The 19,127-nt window shown below is 34.4% G+C and overlaps 1 protein-coding gene across 1 annotated transcript; it reads left to right on the plus strand.

The window, feature by feature from the left end:
- The first annotated feature begins 4,928 nt into the window (after nucleotides 1-4,928).
- On the plus strand, nucleotides 4,929-6,972 carry LOC115228090 (CAAX prenyl protease 2). Its single transcript, XM_029798760.2, has one exon. The coding sequence runs from the start codon at nucleotides 4,957-4,959 to the stop codon at nucleotides 5,827-5,829; it is 873 nt and encodes a 290-aa protein (XP_029654620.1). The 5' UTR covers nucleotides 4,929-4,956; the 3' UTR covers nucleotides 5,830-6,972.
- The last annotated feature ends 12,155 nt before the right edge of the window (nucleotides 6,973-19,127 follow it).

Genomic DNA, 19,127 nt, shown 5'->3' on the forward strand with positions numbered 1-19,127 from the left:
TGCCCTGGCTGATGATGCGCAGACATGCGTTGAGGCTGAGACATCTCTGGTGCCACCTGGAGGGTGATAAGGTGTGCAGTCTGCTGGCGGAGGAGTTCTTGCCGCGACCGGCCTTTTTGGAGCGATTTAAACCCGGTTTCATTAAAAGACGGAACCTGACTTTATGGCAGAAGGAGTGCTGTCAGGCACTCTGGCTGATCCACAAGACGGGCAAGGCCGGCAGCGGGAATACCACCTCGGTGTTCTATAGAGAGCTGGTAGAGGCAAAAAACGATGACGTCCTAGGAGGGGCTCAGGGGTTCGATGAGAACCAATTTACCAACCTGTTCAAAAAAGCTTTCAGGCCGGGGTACTTGGATAACTTCCAAAAATTCCTGACCTGGCAGTGCTACAGGAACGCTTTATCTGTTTGCGATAAGTTATCCAGGCACAGAATGTCAGTGCCACCGACGTGTCCAAGATGCAGGCTGGACAATGAAACTGTCCAGCACGCTTTAGTAGAATGTCGGGAGCTATCTAGCTTGATAAGTTACGTTGAACATGTGCTGTCGCATCTGGGACGAGTACAGCTGTTGGCTGGATCTATAATAAAGATGATACCGCCAACTGGACTCTGAAAGAAAGGTAAGGCATGTTTTTACTGTACGGTTGCAGTACTGAAAGAGTGTGTTTGGAGGACTAGAATGGAAGGTTCTGTGACAGGGTCCTTCATCTCTGGCCCCGGTTTGCTGTCTTACTTCAGATACCATTTGAAGAGCAAGATGAGGTTGGAGAGGAAGACCCTGCCACCGAGTGAATACGAGAAACGATGGAAGAATGTGATGAGAAAGGTAGGTGTCAGTAACCCAGCTTCATCATTGATGAAAGGAAAAGATAGTTGCTGGGCTTTATAGGCTGCCGGGTTCGATCTTTTGAACTTTTATTCGTTTTCTTTCTTTGTTTTCGTTTTTTTTTGTTTTTAAAGTTATTGTTAAAGGTAAAAATTAATCGTCAAGTAAAATATTTTTAAAGTAAATTCTTAATGCTCATTCGAACTCATATAACATTTTTGTATTTGTTTGTCTTGTAATGTCCTTGTCTATGTACGATCAGTTTGATCATAATAAAGATTTTAACAGATTACGCGCCATTTTAAACAAGTGTTTGCATCGAAATGCGTTATACACACTTCCATGAAGACAACCTTTATCATTAAGGTATTTTATACAGTAAATATATATTCTATACATGTTTCTTTCAGTTAATGTGATTGTTAAATTCAACGAACTGATAGAAAATTTATTATTTTGTTTCTAAAGTTATTGCTTTAGTACCAGCTCTACTCACAAGCGAAGTTATTTTACTGACAAATTAGTTTTAAAATTCATAGTAAATATTTCCTATAGTAATAACATTTAAGTAAACATATTTGCCTTGTCAGGATAATAGCTGTCATTATTGACTGTCATACCTCGTTATCTACCCGAAACGAAAATAAGTGAAAATCAAACATCAAGATCTCCGGGTAATTTTTCAGAGTTAATCTGAAAATTTACCTAGATATATATATAAAGTTAATCCAAACATGAAAACACAAAGAGAAAACACAACAACGCGAGGACGTGGAACAAGTATAGTGTTATTGGACGCACAGGAAAGGAAAGAAAGAAGGAGGATTTAACGTTTCGAGCGGAGCTCTTAGTCTGAAACATAGAAAAAGGAAAGATCCAAGGAAGGGAAGACGGAGGAAAAAATCGCTAACGATACACACGCGGTCACATTTTGAATGTATATATATACATACACACACGACGGGCTTCTACACAGTTTCTAACAACCAAATCTACTCACAATGCATTGGTCATCCTGGGGCTATAATAGAAGATACTTGTGCAAGGCGCCACACAGTGCGATTGAACCCCGAAACCACGTGGTTGCAAAGTGAACTTCTTAACCACACAACCGTGTCTGCAAATTGTTTACCAAAGTAACTTATGGAGAAACAGGAAAAACAAATAATGATGATCTTTGTTCAACCTGTCACTTTCTCCTTGAAGCTAGTATCAGTTTGGCAGGCACGGGAGTTATTTTTCCTTTCATTTTTTCTTTTCCGAAGTTAGAACCAGCTTATCATCGAAGATATTTTTAGTGTAATGAAAAATATTTTGTATTAATAATAATAATGAAATTATTGTATACAGTGCTCAGGTGCACCACAACTTGTCAAAAGTGCGTATAAAGTATATGCAGTAATGTACAAATGTCTGGAAAGTGAACAGTGTATGAGTCAGATACATGCTTACGTGTGTATGGAGGGGAGAAAAATCAGGTGTAGTGTTGGCGAATCTCAGGAAGCATGGTAGTTTTGAAGGATGCAGTGCTCCGACAACTAACAACTGATGCCGGCAGTTTGTTCCATGCTTCAGCAACTCTTAGCGTGAAAAAATGTTTCCGAAAGTCATGGGAGCTGTGCTGTTTTCTGACTTTGTAAACATGTCCACGGATGTTAGACAGGTGGAGTTTGAAAAGGTGCTCAGAGTAATTGTTTGTAAGATGGTTAATAATTTTATGGGTGTCTGCCAAGTCAGCTGCCAGACGCCGGAGTTTCAACGTATCCATGCCCAGGGAAGTAAGGCGTTCAGAATATGGCAAATGCCTGATGGAGGGTATTCTCTTGGTTGCACGTCGCTGAATGGCTTCCAGACGATTGATATCCTGGGCAAGATAGGGGTTCCAGACCGGTGATGCAAATTTCAGGTGAGGTCGTACCATAGCTATATAAAGCCGCAGATAGATAGCCGGAGAGCGGCTCACAAAGGACTTGGTGAGTGATGCCAAGACACCCTCAGCCTTCTTGGCAATTTTAGCGATGTGTTTTGTCCAACGCAAATCGCTGTCGACAATAACACCCAGGTCACGTTCACAAGAAGACCTTTTGAGATTAGTGTTGTGGAGGGAGTAAGTAGACGCTGGGTTTTTCCTCCCAAAATGCATGGTGGTACATTTGTCCACAGCCAGCTTGAATTGCCAGTCCATGATCCACTGCTGCATTGTGTCCAGGTCTGCTTGCAATAGAGATCTATAGTGTACAGGATCTGACCTCTTTATTTCGAGGTACAGCTTGATGTCATCTGCATATTTCAGCACTGTGGCATTCTTTAAGTTGGCATTTATGTCATTAACATATGCAACAAAGAAAAGGGGGCCAAGAACAGATCCCTGTGGTATACCAGATGTCATCTCATAGGGTGAAGAGTGCTGTCCTAGAACTGTGACAACCTCTTTTCGGCCGATAATAAAGGACTTCAACCAGTTATAGAGATCGCAAATTCCAAAATTCCACCCATTGCAGAGAGTTTCACCATAAGTCTTTTGTGTGACACAGAATTAAAAGCCTTAGCAAAGTCCATGTAAACAGCATCCACTCAGGATCCACGATTCGGGTAATGTCCTCAAGAAACTCGATGAGTTGCTTACAGCAGCTGGAGTTAGGAATAAAACCAAATTGTGACGGCTGGATGAGGTTGTGAGACTTTCAGAAGTTCCAGAGGGTTTCTCTGATACAGGATTCCATCAGTTTGGCGATGCAGCTAGTAAGACTAACGGGGCAATAGTTGATATTGTTGTTAATTATTCTTGTATATGAACTCATAAAATATTACCAATTAAATAATTCGCATTATTTTAACTGTCAAAGAGTTGAAGTAACGCTTTCAAATTTTCGCACAAAAATAGCAACTTGACAAGGAGGGGTTTAGTGGTTTACATCGACTTCAGTACCTGACTTATAATTTATTTTATGGACTCCGAAAGAATGGAAGCAAAGCTGACCTCGCTGGAATTGAGTTAAAATAACTGTTTCTTTATTACCCACAAAGGGCTAAACATAGAGGGGACAAACAAGGACAGACAAACGGATTAAGTCGATTACATCGACCCCAGTGCGTAACTGGTACTTAATTTATGACCCCGAAAGGATGAAAGGCAAAGTCGACCTCGGCGGAATTTGAACTCAGAACGTAGCGTCGTGTCTATGCAGTCGCTTAACTCTCTAAAAATCGTAGCCAAATCTCTTATAATAATTACACCCTTTCGTCTTGGTGAACTACGACAAAAAAAATGCACAAAGAAATTAGTAATAACAAAGTCTTAATTGTCGGTATGAATAATAACAAAAAAGTCTGAAATGTCTATATGACAATCAAGTTGCCTGCAGCATAGCATAAAATAATTCTTCCACAGACGTCAGAAAACTGATATTAGCTAAAAGTTTGACAAAGTGAAAGTGGCACATTAAGCCCGAAGATCATCAAAATAATTAATTGCCCTTTGAGGCATCCATACATGGAAGACAAACCCATTTAAAATAATAGAAACCTGTAAAGTAGTTTGGATTTTTTTTTCTTCACTTAAAAAAAAAAAACACTTTCTGAAAGTTGTGTTTCTTGTTTTATGCTATCATTGATAAATAGTAAGCAATTTATACAATTTTAATAAATAATAATTATAAACTTATTTCGAAGCGATTTATAACGGTAAAGTTGTTTTGTTTCTGTTCAGAAGAAACGTGTTAGCCACATCACCATTCTCTTAATTTGTGGCTATAAACAGTTTTTAAAATATGATGGTGTTCTATTTAAAGGAAATATCCCTAAACTTGATATATTTTAATATGCTTTTGAAAAATAATAATGCAATTAACTTAAAATTAAAAGAGAAATGCAATAAAACGAGTTATCAAGACTATCAGAAATGAGATTGTGCTGTCGTAAAAAGTCAACAAAACTGCAGATGATGTGAATATAAGATATACTATTGAATTTATATGTGTGTGTGTGTGTATATATATTATCTTACTTAGGTGCATATATTTCCACATTAATTCAAATATTTATTTAATTTGTTTTTATATGTTAAATTTATTTGCTGTCGTCTACCGGTGTTGTTGCGTTAGTTATCTCCTCCTATGCCAGAAACATGGAGCCCGTCTTGTTTGCTCTACACGCCTGGCAAGCTGTTTTACTTTGCTTGCTTTTTGCTGTTATTTATGTTGGCAGTCTGTATGCTTGGATTAACAATACCAACAGAACTCGAGATCACCCTGAAATTATCAAACGAAGATTTGTCAGTGTCGGTATAGTTGCATTAATTGTACCACCTCTTTTGTGGTGCTTCAGCAAGTACCAAACTTCCACCAATCCTGATGGCCGCACTTTATTTGAATGGCTAGGGCTACGTTTCTGGGGATTTATACCTGCATTTGTACTCCCCCTACTACTTACTATGGTCTTGTTCTCTGGTCCACTTTATTTACATTACATTGATGGTGTATTTAGCTTGTATTTGGAACCGAAATATTGGTCAAGTAGTTTTAAGTCACTAATCTGGCTCCGGAATCATTTAGTGGCTCCATTTTCGGAAGAATTCATATTCCGGGCTTGTATGTTACCGGTTTTGGTTCCGTCTTTTGGAGAATGGTATGCCGTTTTCTGTTGTCCACTCTTCTTCGGGGTCGCTCACTTTCACCACATGATCGAAACGGTTATATTCGGACACCAAGCAGTTAAAGATGCCTTGAAGCAGTCTATTTTCCAATTGTTCTATACCACTATATTTGGAGCCTACTCAGCATTCCTCTTTCTACGAACTGGTCACTTAGTGGCGCCTGTCATTGCACACGCATTTTGCAACCACATGGGATTTCCACCTTTCAACGAAGTAATGGCTCATCAACAACCTGGACGAACCAAAATCATTTTCTTCTTTATTGCTGGACTTTCTGCTTGGTTGATTCTTCTTTATCCTCTCACCGACCCAAGTTTTTATTCCAACGTAGTATATAATCTATAAAACAGTTCAAATCTTGGCGAAAGTACTGAATTACTACTATATTCACACACAATTACATTCACAAAGAGACAGAAATATCCTAAATCATGAATTGCCTTAAAATGTAATTATGAAAGAAAAATATTTTTATTACATTTTTTTTATATTTTTCCCCTTCCCTCCATCCCAAATTCATACAGACCCTTATGGAATTAAGTCGACTTTTAACATAATGGATTTCGACTTAAAACAAAGGTATTGACCATTTTCAAATTTCTGGTTAGTAATTTCTCTACTGCTACATTCAATCATATTACATGAACTCTACCATTACATCTTTTTCTCTTAATCATTTTTTTCTCATTCCTTATTTCAACTGCTAAACAAAATTCAAATTCCTTAAATCTATCTGTTCGTCGTTCGAAGTTCTCCTTCAAATTTTTCGTTGATTCAATGACCTGTTATCCCTTAATGTGACACGAAGGCGGTACAGAACCAGTTCACTGCTGTTTGGGAGGCAATACCTGTCACTATTAAAATTGGTTTTCTCCTCGAAATCTTGCCTGTCTCTATTGAAGGACAAACAAAAAACAAGACAGTAAAAGTTCATATTTTCTCTTTCACCAGTTGTAACTTAAGCTTTTAATTTTCTTTTTTTTTTCTTTTGTTTATTCTGTGATCGTCATTATGACTAAGATTTGTAAATATTAGAATCGACGCCTTCTATTTTATTTATTTTATTTTTACCCTCTTGAAAAGTTCCTTGGGAAAGAGAGAAAAAAAAAAGAACAAATGAAATTCTTGTATTTAGTTGGAATTTTAGAATCAACGAAACTGTCTAACTTGGGATTTTCATCTACAGAGCTTAAAAAGTTGTTTTCTTTTTTTAAAAAAAAAATCCAAAACTTTCATGACTAGTGCCTTAACTATACGAAAACTGATTCGTGTTTGACTGGAAAGAAGTTCGGTTACGATAACTGATCCATATTAAATGGAAGAGCTGATGTTAGTTACTCTTGAACTGATCTTTAACATGTAGACCGACCAATCCCTTTAAATATATCCTTTATATTTCCTGTGAAATATAAATTATTAATATTAAATAAATGGCAAAAAAAATGACGAAATCCCTTTACTTGGCTTAATAAATTATTCAAAGTGTCATTTCGATTTTTATTTGAATTTATATATTGTTTTTTCTAAATCATTTATGAAACCGCCCCAACGTTGTTCTATCCTTTAGCTTAAAAAGTAGCGAACAGGAAATAACTTGAGATATTGTCATAATCAGATAAAAAAAAAAGACTTGAAAGTAACATGCTCTCATTTCAAATTCGTATTCAATTCGTGGACGTGTATGAAATCAATAGTCAGATTTTTTTTTAGAAGTATGTTAATATGAAAAGAATGAGTTACAATCGTGAAAAATGGTATCGTGAAGAACGTTAGAGTGCCACGAAAAGTATATATTTTATATTTAGGTTGGGCCTGTTGTGAGAGATGACCAATTATATTCGAGCCTGTATGCGGTTTTCTACCTTCTAGAAATAGCAGCCAAATCTCAGATACAACCTATTGTCTAAAGAAAAGAGAAGAAAACGTATAATGTAGTCTTAGATACACTGTCTGAAAATACAATGGAATGGTCACGGTCAAAATTCCTCTCATATTCTGTTCTATCAGTGCCGTCCTATAATTAATGATCATCGAACATTAGTTTGATAAGAGTTGGGCTTGTTCCTTCGTAATTTACTACAATGTTTAATAGGATTTTTTTTTAATATTAAGTAAAGTAACCTATTTCGCATGCTTATTTGAGTGGATGGTTTTTGTTGGAACAAATAATTTTATGGCTGGATGCCCTTCCGAAATCCCTTTACTTGAGTTAACCACTCAACTAGAAAGTATGGATGAAATCTGTTTTTGTTTTTTTTTTTGTTAGATGAACTGGAACCTGCTGGGTGACGATTCGTGATCTGGAGGTCGATAGTTCACCTGCTTTCCTAGACATGAGCAAATCAGGTTCAACTAGTTAACTTGTTGAACCTACAAAATATTACACCTTGATAAACTAATTAAATATATTTCATGATTGTTTTACGATGGCCCATGCTGATTATTGCCAAATGCAAAAATAACTTGGAGTGCTTAAGTTATTGGAGTATGTTAAATTTTCCTTTGACAGGCATTATATTCTTTAGAACTGAATGTTTTTATTATCATTAAAAAGGTTTACATTGATGAAAATTAAAGCCTAAAATCTAAATTATTGCTTCTGTGACTATATCACTGTATCGATCAGACTAGCAGATACACACTGCTTGTCACAATGCACTGCTCGTTACCTTCAAATGATGCCACCCTTGCTGGCTAGGCAGGCAGGCCAACATTATTCTCAGAATGGAATGCCAATCCTTCACAGGGTTACCTATTTACAACTGAGCGGGCTGGAACTACGTGAAATAAAGTGCACCCGTGACCTTGCAATTGTGATTGTAACACTCTAACCACCAGATCGCACACCTTCACTTTGTATGACTATATATCAAATGAAATTCATTGCTTCTATGATTTAATTTTTAAAATCAAGAATTTTTAAGGATTTGGGATTTAATGAAATAGTTTACTTTTTCATCAAGTTTGAAACATGTTTATGCAAAATTATAAATGAAAGATCTTGTTTTAAATATGAATACTTCACAATAAGAAGTTTTATATCCCTGAACCAGAGATGGTTTCAGGCAAATTGATATCTAATGTGTTAAAATAACCCATATCTAACCTACACATTAAAAAAATCATGTTAAAATTAGTATAAAGAAATTAGTTGTGGAAACATTAGATGAAGTGTTTAGTGGTATATGTGGTGGCCCCTGACATTCTAAGTTCAAGTCATATTTGCCTTTTCTCCTTCTAGGGTCAGCAAAATTTAGTATCAGTCAAAGTAGGTGTGAGAGGCCAGTTTGAACATAAATGTCCGTTTTCCATGTTGACATGGGTTGGATGGTTTGACAAAAGCTGGTAGGCTCCGGTTCCATTGTTTCTATGGCTTGATGCCCTTCTTAATACCAACTACTTTACAGAGTGCATTTGGTGCTTTTTATGTAGCACCAACACTGGTCTCAATTCTGCTGCAGTGGACAGGTCTAACTAGAAGATTGTTATGAAGTGACACATGGTTGATGTACACTACTGTCAATTAACATGACATTAAATGATGATGATATAACACCCTACATTATTGCTGATACAATACTCGTACTTTCTTGAAGCAAATCCATTAAAAGGGATTTCTTAAAAAAAGCACTTATGGAATCAGTAGAATGTCAGATTCATAAACTTTTACTTTGGTTGAAATAGAAAAAGATTCTTTAAGATGCACTGGTTTGAGTAATCAGGACCACTGTTAACCACAACTCTGGTCAGGCTCCAAATATAAATGCATGCTAGCAATATATATTTTAAAATTATAAAATAATGAAATTTTTCTTTTTATAAAATTGAACTGGGGGCCATTGGTACAGTCCATATTTTTGATACCTCTGAGCTATAACCTTGAAGACAGTTTCCCAAATTGCCTTAGTCTAATAACTGAAACCAAGAGTGCAGCAGCCAATACAACAGCTTGGTGAGACTATAAGTGCACAACAATAGATGCAGCCTTCTATTTCCATATTTTCTGGTTATAAGCCAACTAATCCAATATGGTATTTGAGTTGTTCTGCATAACAATGCCATGTTTCAACAGGCAGATAAATTGGTAGTACCTATCCTATCAAGGTATGAGAAAGGTATGTGGTATCCAGCAAGATTAACTCTTTATTTAGCATTCAGATTACTTTCTCAAATGTAATGGTTATTTGTTCACATTGCTTTTTAATTGATTACACATGAGCTCATGTCTTCAAGATTTTGACAATGTGATTGCTTATTTTTAGAATGACATTGTGGAGTAGGTGTGAGAGGCCAGTTTGAACATAAAACAGGTAGAATATTTGGATCAGATATGACTTGTTTAAAAACTAAAGTGCTAAAAATAAAATGTGATAAAGCAAATCCTGTTAGCAACTTGCATGTACATAAAAGGAGGAAAACAAGAATTGAAACTCAAATAAAGGATTAGCAATGAAACAAAGGTCATGATATGATTAAACATAAACGTATAGATTCTTTTTTTTTAATGAATGTTGTTTTTATAACTAGCATTTCTACAAGAGAAAAGAATGTCATTCAAGTCAAAACCATTTTCAGTTATAAAAAAATAGTAAAAGATGAAAGCAAAATAGAAAAAGTTTCAAGATTGCCAGATAGCCTATCATGCCATTTCTCTTTGTTACTTTACCCTGATTTGTTTTACAAGTGTTAAAAATTTTGAGACAGCTGTTAATATTTTCATGAATAGTTTTTTTATATATATATAATACAATGGTTACAATGCCCATGCCTCAATTGCTTTTAGTCATCAAGACTGTCTAATGTCTTACTTTTAAGACATTTAACTGAGTCATAACCTAATAAATATAATTGAAACAAAAATGAAAACCTGTAGAAGGGAAAAAACCCAAATGTTTTAATGAAATACTTATGAAATTACTAAAACAAATGAATGCCCCATTTTCATTAATATTTTATTCTGATTTTTTTTTTTTTTTTTTTTTTTTTTTTTTTTTTTTCAATTATAAATGCAGTAACTCAAAATGATATATACTTAGTATTTTCTCAAATTGTCCATGTTTGAATTATTTAGACAAAGCTGTACACTACATTTGACTTCAAAGATAATGCACAAAGTAAGACTGAGTTTATGAATTATGATAAAATTAACATGCTTTATTTCTAATTGGTAATAAGATATAATATTTTCATTGCAATAGGATATAATAATCACATTTATCCACATGTAAATGCTTTTACCATATCCTCTTTAGTCATCTGCTTTCAAGTTTTCAAAACGTGTGAGAGAAAGAGACAAATATCAAATATTTACAATCTTTGTATAGAATTTTATAATCAGTGCTGCTCATAAATGGCTGATCAGTCTTATTGATTTTTGTACAGAGAATATGGCAATTAAGATGTTCGTAGTTTTTCTCAAGGGCATCGTCAATGCTACTGCAGAAAATATAGATTCAATCAATGTAAAAGACAAATTGGAAAGTAGATTGTTTTTCATTCCATGATAAATACAATGAGAATATATATTGTCTATTTACCACTCATAAGTTAATTTGAAAAGACATGTCCAAGTGGTAAGATTGGTACAAAAGGCTTTCAATTTTGGCATCAAGAAATGGTTGGCAAAATATAGTGAAATGTTCTGGAACAAGAAATTAATTTGTAAGCTAAATTTTGATTTGTAATTGTTTAACACCTTTGATATCAATTTACATGAGACTACATCTGGCCTATGATGCAAAAACCTCATTATAAATTGCTGGGTCGGTTTTAACGTAAAACAGAATATTTGGGCTGGATATCGCTGGTTTAGATGCTAAAGGATTAAAATATTGATGATGATACTGTAAAATATGTTTTTATTTTGTTTAAGTAAATATTCCAGATGAAAGCAAGCTGGCAAGTGATGAATTTTATGTTCTTGGTATAGAGTAGACTGTTCTGTTCATAATAACATGTTTTAAATACTGTTCTGTTGATGGTATCATGTGTATGATGATCAGTACTACAAGTTTGTTAAAATAAACCATGTCCAGGAGACAGCATGTATGTAAAGATTTGTGTTGACTGGCAAGCTGCTGAACTGTGTTGCTGCTTACAACAATTTGGTATACCTGTTAATACAGCATCATGCATATTGCTGATTAATTGATGAGATTCTTTTAAATCACTTCAGCCATTACATAAATTTTCATGGGCATGAGTCTACACTGTTGGCACATCACAAAACATAGTTCACTCTTTTTAGGAGAGGTTCACTAAAAGTGCTATGTGAACACTGTACATCTACCAAAGATAAAAAAATTCTTTTATAATAATTATGTTCTTGGAGTATCATAATATACGTTGTTGTAATTTGTTTACAGAGCTGATAATACACAGTCAGAAAGAAAAATTCAGATTGAACTCATTATGTATAGAAATAGCCTAAAGTTTGTATGTTTTGTAGTTATCCCAAAGTCCTGAGGTGCTATTGTAGATTCAGCACAGTAGCACACTATGTGACAACTACCATACATCAATTGATTTTTGTACAACTACCATACATCACTTGATTAACCAGAAAATGATATAGTCATGGACTAGGTGTTATAAAAACTTTTAACTCTACCCAACTATACTTACTAAATTTAATACTCAAGATTTTTTTTAATAGAGGTGAAAAGTTATGAAATGAAATAATTCAAAATAATTCTAACATGGATGCATTGTACAGCTGATGGCTGAAACTTATCTTTGCTCTACATCAGAGGGTTCACAATTCCCAGACTCTGGGGTCACACAGAGAATAAAATTTTAAATTTTATTTTCATTTTATTCACTATCACAGTCTGCAGAATTTTATTATAGTGTCCATAAATTATTTTTACAACTTCCACAATTTATATTATCTATATTTTGCATACAACCAATTGAGCCAAAATGGAAGTGTTCTGATGTTTCTAATAAAACTTTATTTGTTTGCCTATGTTATCCAATAAACTCTGCTGAGTTATCCTTACTTTTCATTTTTTTCTGAACTTTTCAAATTGTAAAGGTAATTTATGGACACCCTATATATATGTATAACGTATATGTAATAATTAAATTATATGTTAAGCACTTTATTGCATTTTGTTAAACACATCATCCACCAATCTGTAGGAAAATCATCTTGCATGATACCAGTCCATGATATTAAGGTTGAGGGTTGCTGCTCTACACAACTTAATTCTTTAACATTTAAACTGGCCAGATCTGACCACTCACATCTAGCCTAAAATGTCATTTAAAAAATATACCTCAACATTGAAATCTCAAAGTTATGAGATAACGTATGGTGAACTGAAAATGATGTGAATAAATAAAGATTATGTTTGACAGAATATGAACGCTAAAGGGTTAACTACAAATGGAATGATACTCTCTTCATTAACAGAAACTTTAATGCAGGTTTTTCTAAACATTATCATCCACTTTTACAGGTTATCAAAATTTATATCACAGTCAAGTGATATTTTTCTTCATTTATTGTTACTGTGATGATTTTAATCTAAAGTGATATTGCAGGTATGACTTTACAGTTAAGGAGTTTTGCTTCCCGGCTCCCTGTTTTAAATTCAGTACTTCTGAGTAGCACCTTCAGTAAATGTCTTCTACTAGAGTTCCCAAGCTAACCAAAGCCTTGTTTGTGGATTTGGCTGATGGAAACTGAAATAAGTTCATTATTTATATATATATATATATGATTAGCTTCTTTCAGTTTCCATATATACACGTGTATGTGTTTATGCTTCCTTATGTTACATTGTGTGATAGTTGTTAAATGAGTGTCATCATCATAGAAGTAGTGTCTGTCATTTCCAAACCTTGCTTGGAAATGAGTGAAGGTTGGTGAAGGTAAGTCATCCAGCTATAGAATGGTTTTCTTCTAAACCATGGAAAAGTAATTGCTAAAAGGATGATGATGATGTCAGCTTCCAAACATACTTCTAAAATTAATTTACTGATCTGAAAGCTAAAATTAAGCAGATTACTCACCTGCAGCAATTCTGTTTTAAATCAACATTTTTGTGTCCTTATTCCCATCTCAGTATAGGATGAATGGGTCTGTTGCAGTCCTTTGTCATGTTTTTTCATTTCATGAGGTTAGGCTTCACTAGTTCACTTCTTTTGCAATATTCTTCTGCTGGCTTCTTCCTCTTAAAATCTTTTGACACATTTTTTATACAATAATCTTCTTTCAAAGAAGTGAATTGGAGGTCATTAAAACATTAAATAGAATGACTCATGGTATTAGTTCCAACTCTCTGTGCACTGAGTTCAAATCCTGCCATGGTCAACTTTACCTTTCATCCATTCTGGGTTGATAAAATGCCAATTTAAGTGCTGGAATTAACATTATTAATGAAACCCTTCTCTTAAAATTGCTAGCCTTGTGCCTAAATCAAAAAACATCATTATTATTATTATTAAGGCAGCAAGTTGGCGGAATCATTAATTAGCATGCCAGGCAAAATGCTTAGCAGCATTCTGAGTTCAAATTCCACAGAGGTCAATAAAATAAGTACCAATTGAGCATTAGGGTCAATGTAATCAACTAGTCTCCCAAAATTTCAGGCGTTGTGCCTACAACAGAAAGGATTATTAAGCTAGCAGAATCATTAGCACACCAGAGAAAATGCTTAGTGATGTTTCTTCTGATTTTATCTTGTTCCAATTCAATTGAGGCCGACTTTACCTTTCATTCTACTAGCAGCAGTTGAACACTTGGCTTGATGTATTCAACTAGTCCCCTTCCACAAAATGTCAGGCCTTGTACCTATAGTAGAAAGGTTATCATCGAGACAAACTAGCAGACAAAATGTCATTTCTTGTTCTGAGTTCAAATGCTGCCAAGATTAACTTTGCCTTTCGTTGGGGTTGATGAAAAAAATACCAGTCCTGATCAGTGGAATGGCAGAATTGTTAGAACATCAGACAGAATGCTGCATTTGTTCCAGCTCTGCATTCTCAGTTCAAATCCTACCCCATCACAAAAAAACAGACACTTCTGTCAGCAGTTTCATTAAATCATTGGAAACAGCCCCCTTGGTTCAATTGAAAGATCAACTGCCATTATCATATGCATCACATGTCCATAAGTGCAATCTCTCTTGCACATTCCATCTGATTCTTCTTCTGCACAGTTTTCTTCTCAGCTCACCTGTTTATATGCATCCAGCAGAGCCTGTTGACCTTATTTCTTTCCACTCTACACATATATCAGTGTTTGTGTCTTACTATAATATAGCATATTATGTAAACAAGGAATTATTATCAACACAGGCAATAATTCCTTAAACTATTTCCACTATTATTACATTATTCAGAGTAAGATGTGCTTTCATCACAGCCACTTCCACTGCTGATTAAGTCCATCAAATTATGAAAATTAACTACTTTAAGCTAATCTGCTAGGTAGTTGATAGATTTCATTTTTTGGAGTGAACTTATTGCTTGCTGCTTTTGTTCATCTAATGCATATGAAATTCTTCCTATCTTTGGACTGCCTGTTTTTTGAAGGGTGTCTTCATGTACCCATGGCTTGCATTGAGCATTCAGTACAGTTTCTAACTAATCCCTTGCTACACATCAAGATTGATCACTTCCTAAATGGCAGTAGTTTTCTTTCCCCACTTTTCCTCCAATTCAACAGACTGTTTGGAGATCAAGATCAACAATATACAGAAATGCACATGGACAGCCCGTTTTCTGCTCTCATGTTATGACTGTATACTATTATAAACAGAAGCAGGACTGAGAGGCAAGCCCTGATAAATACCTATCTGCATGCTAAACCCTTTACTGAGCTTCATCTTGAGAGTAAGCATCCCTGTACATTGTATGGCCCTCACAAGCTATATATTCAAACTCAATTTTGGGGCTCTGGATTGAGTTGAAAGTGTACTTGGAGACTGTACCATCAGGTATGGCCAGGAAAGTCCATGGTCACCTCCACTTCTTCCAGATTAAATAATTAAGAAAAACTTAAATATGGGAAACAAACATCAAAAAGGTCTTGATAGAAATGCATTTAAAATTTTTTTTTTTATTCAGAACTCATTTGCACTACTTCAATTACAGGGTGAACCATAAAATTTAACATGCTTTAAACAAATTAAACTTTCATATGGAAATTTAATAAAAATTCTAAATCTGATACCAGCAATATACAAAGAACTTTGAAGTATTTTTTTACAAGGTGCAGGAGCAGCAGTATGGTAAGATTGTGAGTGGATCTGGTAAAAAAGAAAAAAAAAAACTCAAAGAAATCCACACACGCGTGTGCATATGCATGCATACATACACACAGTAATCCCCTCAACTATCATGGGTGTTGCATTCCAACCCCGCCCCTGCGATAGGTGAAAATCTGTATATTTTTATAATTTGTATACATTATAGATGCAAAGCACCATGGAGGAATCAGCATAAGCTTAAATAAACAATATGGTGAGGGATGTGTTTGTCCCCCACTCCACCCAACATTGATGACCAATGTTGGTGCATTTACTTCCCCATAACTTTGCAGTTCAGCAAAAGAGACCAATAAAATAAGTACTAGGGTTGATTTGATCAACTAAAAGGCAGTGCCCCAGCATAGCCACAGTTAAATGACTGAAACCAGTAAAAAGAATAGTAAACAAGGTACAAAAAAAAAAAAAATCGTATCTTGGGAACCTGTGGTCCAGTTTACATGAAATTTGATTTATTACATTTGTATTCACATTTCGATGGTACCATACTGTCAAAGCATTTTTCCCCGTTTTGCACCAGTCTGGCTATTTATAAAAAGGTACCAAAAAAGAGTTGACTTTATTTGGCCTCTTCAGTGATGGAACCCAAATGTTTTGAACTAAACTGAAAAAAGTTTTCATATAGAAATCACTACACAAAACATTTTCTGGCTAACAAGAAAGCTAGCCATGTTAGAATTAAATAGCATCTTTGAAACGGCTTTAGATTAAAATACAGTAAAAAAATTTGTCAAAGTTAAGTTTAGTAAAACTATTCAAATTTTGATTCTAAATGTTAGCAAAATTTACCTTAGAAGGTTCCCCTAAGATTTTCAAATTAACCACTGATAATTCAGTTAATGTACATGTTTTTGCATAGATGTGAAGCCAATAACTTTATATTGCCTTCTTATGACCAGCATTTTTTTTTTTCTTTAGTTTCCTGTCAAAACTAGATAGTATTCAGTATGTAGTTTCACTATTACCTTTTCCATGTGGATAAAGACTAAAATTTCTAAAGAAAAGGATCAAACCAGTTATATGCATCTCATTAGTGGTTACAACAAGGTGTTCTTGTAGGGAACATACCTTTGCAATGCTCAACAGTATTACTTGCAGCATCCAGCTCTTCACTAATATTTCAGCTGTGTATGCTTGCTAATAAAAGCATTACAGCATCCACTAGCATTTAATACTGAGTAAAAGGGGGAAGTGGCCATGCAGTTGCTCTATCAACAAGAATAACCTAATGTCTCCCAAATCGCTTAAAAAGAACACAGATAATGTTATCCTAAAGATATAAATGAAAAGAAATAATCACCATTGAAATGCTTTTAACATATCCTTATCCAGAGGACCTGCTTGAGTCAATTCAATTACTGATATGATTAAAAAAAAAAAAAAGATATTTAGCACCATTAACTGATTAATCTCTATAAACAATTAAAGATTAGAAGCAAATAGCCACAAGTAATTTTAATTAAAATTTATTGAACTTTACTGATCAAATACTATGGCAAGAATAGCCATCACAAATTAATCTGAAATACATTTACAAAAACAAACGTTTTGCAAGAACCCCTTATCCTTATCAAAAGGGGGTTTTAAATTTTTAAATTTCACAATTCTTTATTGTCATGGGTATAAGGTAAATATTTTGATCATTGCGAAACCTGTAGTCATGGTTATAAATGGGATATTTTTACAGCAATTTCATATATAAGTAACCATCAAATCTTGTCTGTTTGGTTATTTAAAAAAAATCTGAGGTTTATGATCCAATTGCAACAACAAATATTTCCTGTATAAATTCCTTTATTTGTAGTGATAACTACACAATTAAATGACAATGCTATTTTAGTAATTAGTCCAGCACTGATTATAAAAGCTACGTGAAATTGTATGAATATTTAAACCAATTCTTAAGTAGATTAGGTAAAACAAAATGCAAACCCTTAAAATATTAACTTGTATTTTCTAATGGAATAAAATGAATAGATTAAAACTTGACAATTCAATCATATTATTGACTATATTTGAACAATCTATACAAAAGAAAATTGGAAGAGAAAAATAGAAATTACATCCTTTGATGTCAACTTAAAAAGCATGAAAGAAAAAAATGATTCCAGAAAAGAATTAATCAAATACTAATGTTACGAACTTTGGAATAACTTTCATTGTTGATGGATTTTGAAATTCAACTACCAATAACAAAAATGGTTTCATAAGTATGAGGTGGAGTTGTAAGAAAAAACGAAAATAACAGGTTTATATCTGTGAAACAAGTTTTTGTTTTGTTTTATTTTTCCCCGTTCACGTATAATTCAGGAATTTTTGTATCCTCGAACCATAGCCAGAACAGAAATATTCCCGTTATGCCATATGACGGAGCATTCACCTAAAATAAAATATATTTAGTGGATTAATAAAAAAAATTGTTACATCACTAGAACAAGAAATATATCAGACGATAAAATTTTATTGGTGTTTAAAATTCGATTTTATTTATAATGAATTTTATCTTTCTATAAATTTATCTCTTTATTGCCCACAAGGGGCTAAACATAGAGGGGACAAACAAGGACAGACAAAGGGATTAAGTCGATTACAACGACCGCAGTGCGAAACTGGTACTTTATTTATCGACCCCGAAAGGATGAAAGGCAAAGTCGACCTCGGCGGAATTTGAACTCAGAACGTAGCGGCAGACGAAATACCTATTTCTTTATTACCCACAAGGGGCTAAACATAGAGGGGACAAACAAGGACAGACATAGGTATTATGTCGATTACATCGACCCCAGTGCGTAACTGGTACTTAATTTATCGACCCCGAAAGGATGAAAGGCAAAGTCGACCTCGGCGGAATTTGAACTCACAACGTAACAGCAGACGAAATACCGCTGAGCATTTCACCCGACGTGCTAACGATTCTGCCAGCTCGCTCGCCTTCTATAAATTTGTTTAGAGAAACATTGGAAAATTCACGAATGAAACAGAAATAAAGGGGAACAACTTTGATGGGCTTACTGGAAACTATCAACCCGCATTAAAAATTTTTTTAATTTAACCCTTTAACTACCAACCCACCTGAAACTGCTTAACGTGTTTAAATTTAAGTTTTGGAGTGAAATTATTATTTGAAACAATTTTAACAAACATTTAAACTTTTCATATTCTTTATTCTTCTCAATAGCTTGTCTTTCACGAATTAACTTTTGGTGTTAGGGGGTACTGAAGATAAAGGCAATGCTAACATAAAATATAGATTTCTAATGTTAGCACAAATTTGAGAGGTGAGTAAAGTCGATAAAAACAACCCTCTGCTTGACATCATTTTATCGACAAAATTGTCGAGTAAAGTTGACCTCGGACTGAAAAGTA

Source organism: Octopus sinensis, linkage group LG2, assembly GCF_006345805.1.
Source record: "Octopus sinensis linkage group LG2, ASM634580v1, whole genome shotgun sequence".
NCBI classification, from domain to species: Eukaryota; Metazoa; Mollusca; class Cephalopoda; order Octopoda; family Octopodidae; genus Octopus; species Octopus sinensis.

Bases quoted from the DNA above. Each gene is read 5' to 3' on its own strand.
- LOC115228090 (XM_029798760.2), top strand. From the start codon at position 4,957: ATGGAGCCCGTCTTGTTTGCTCTACACGCCTGGCAAGCTGTTTTACTT.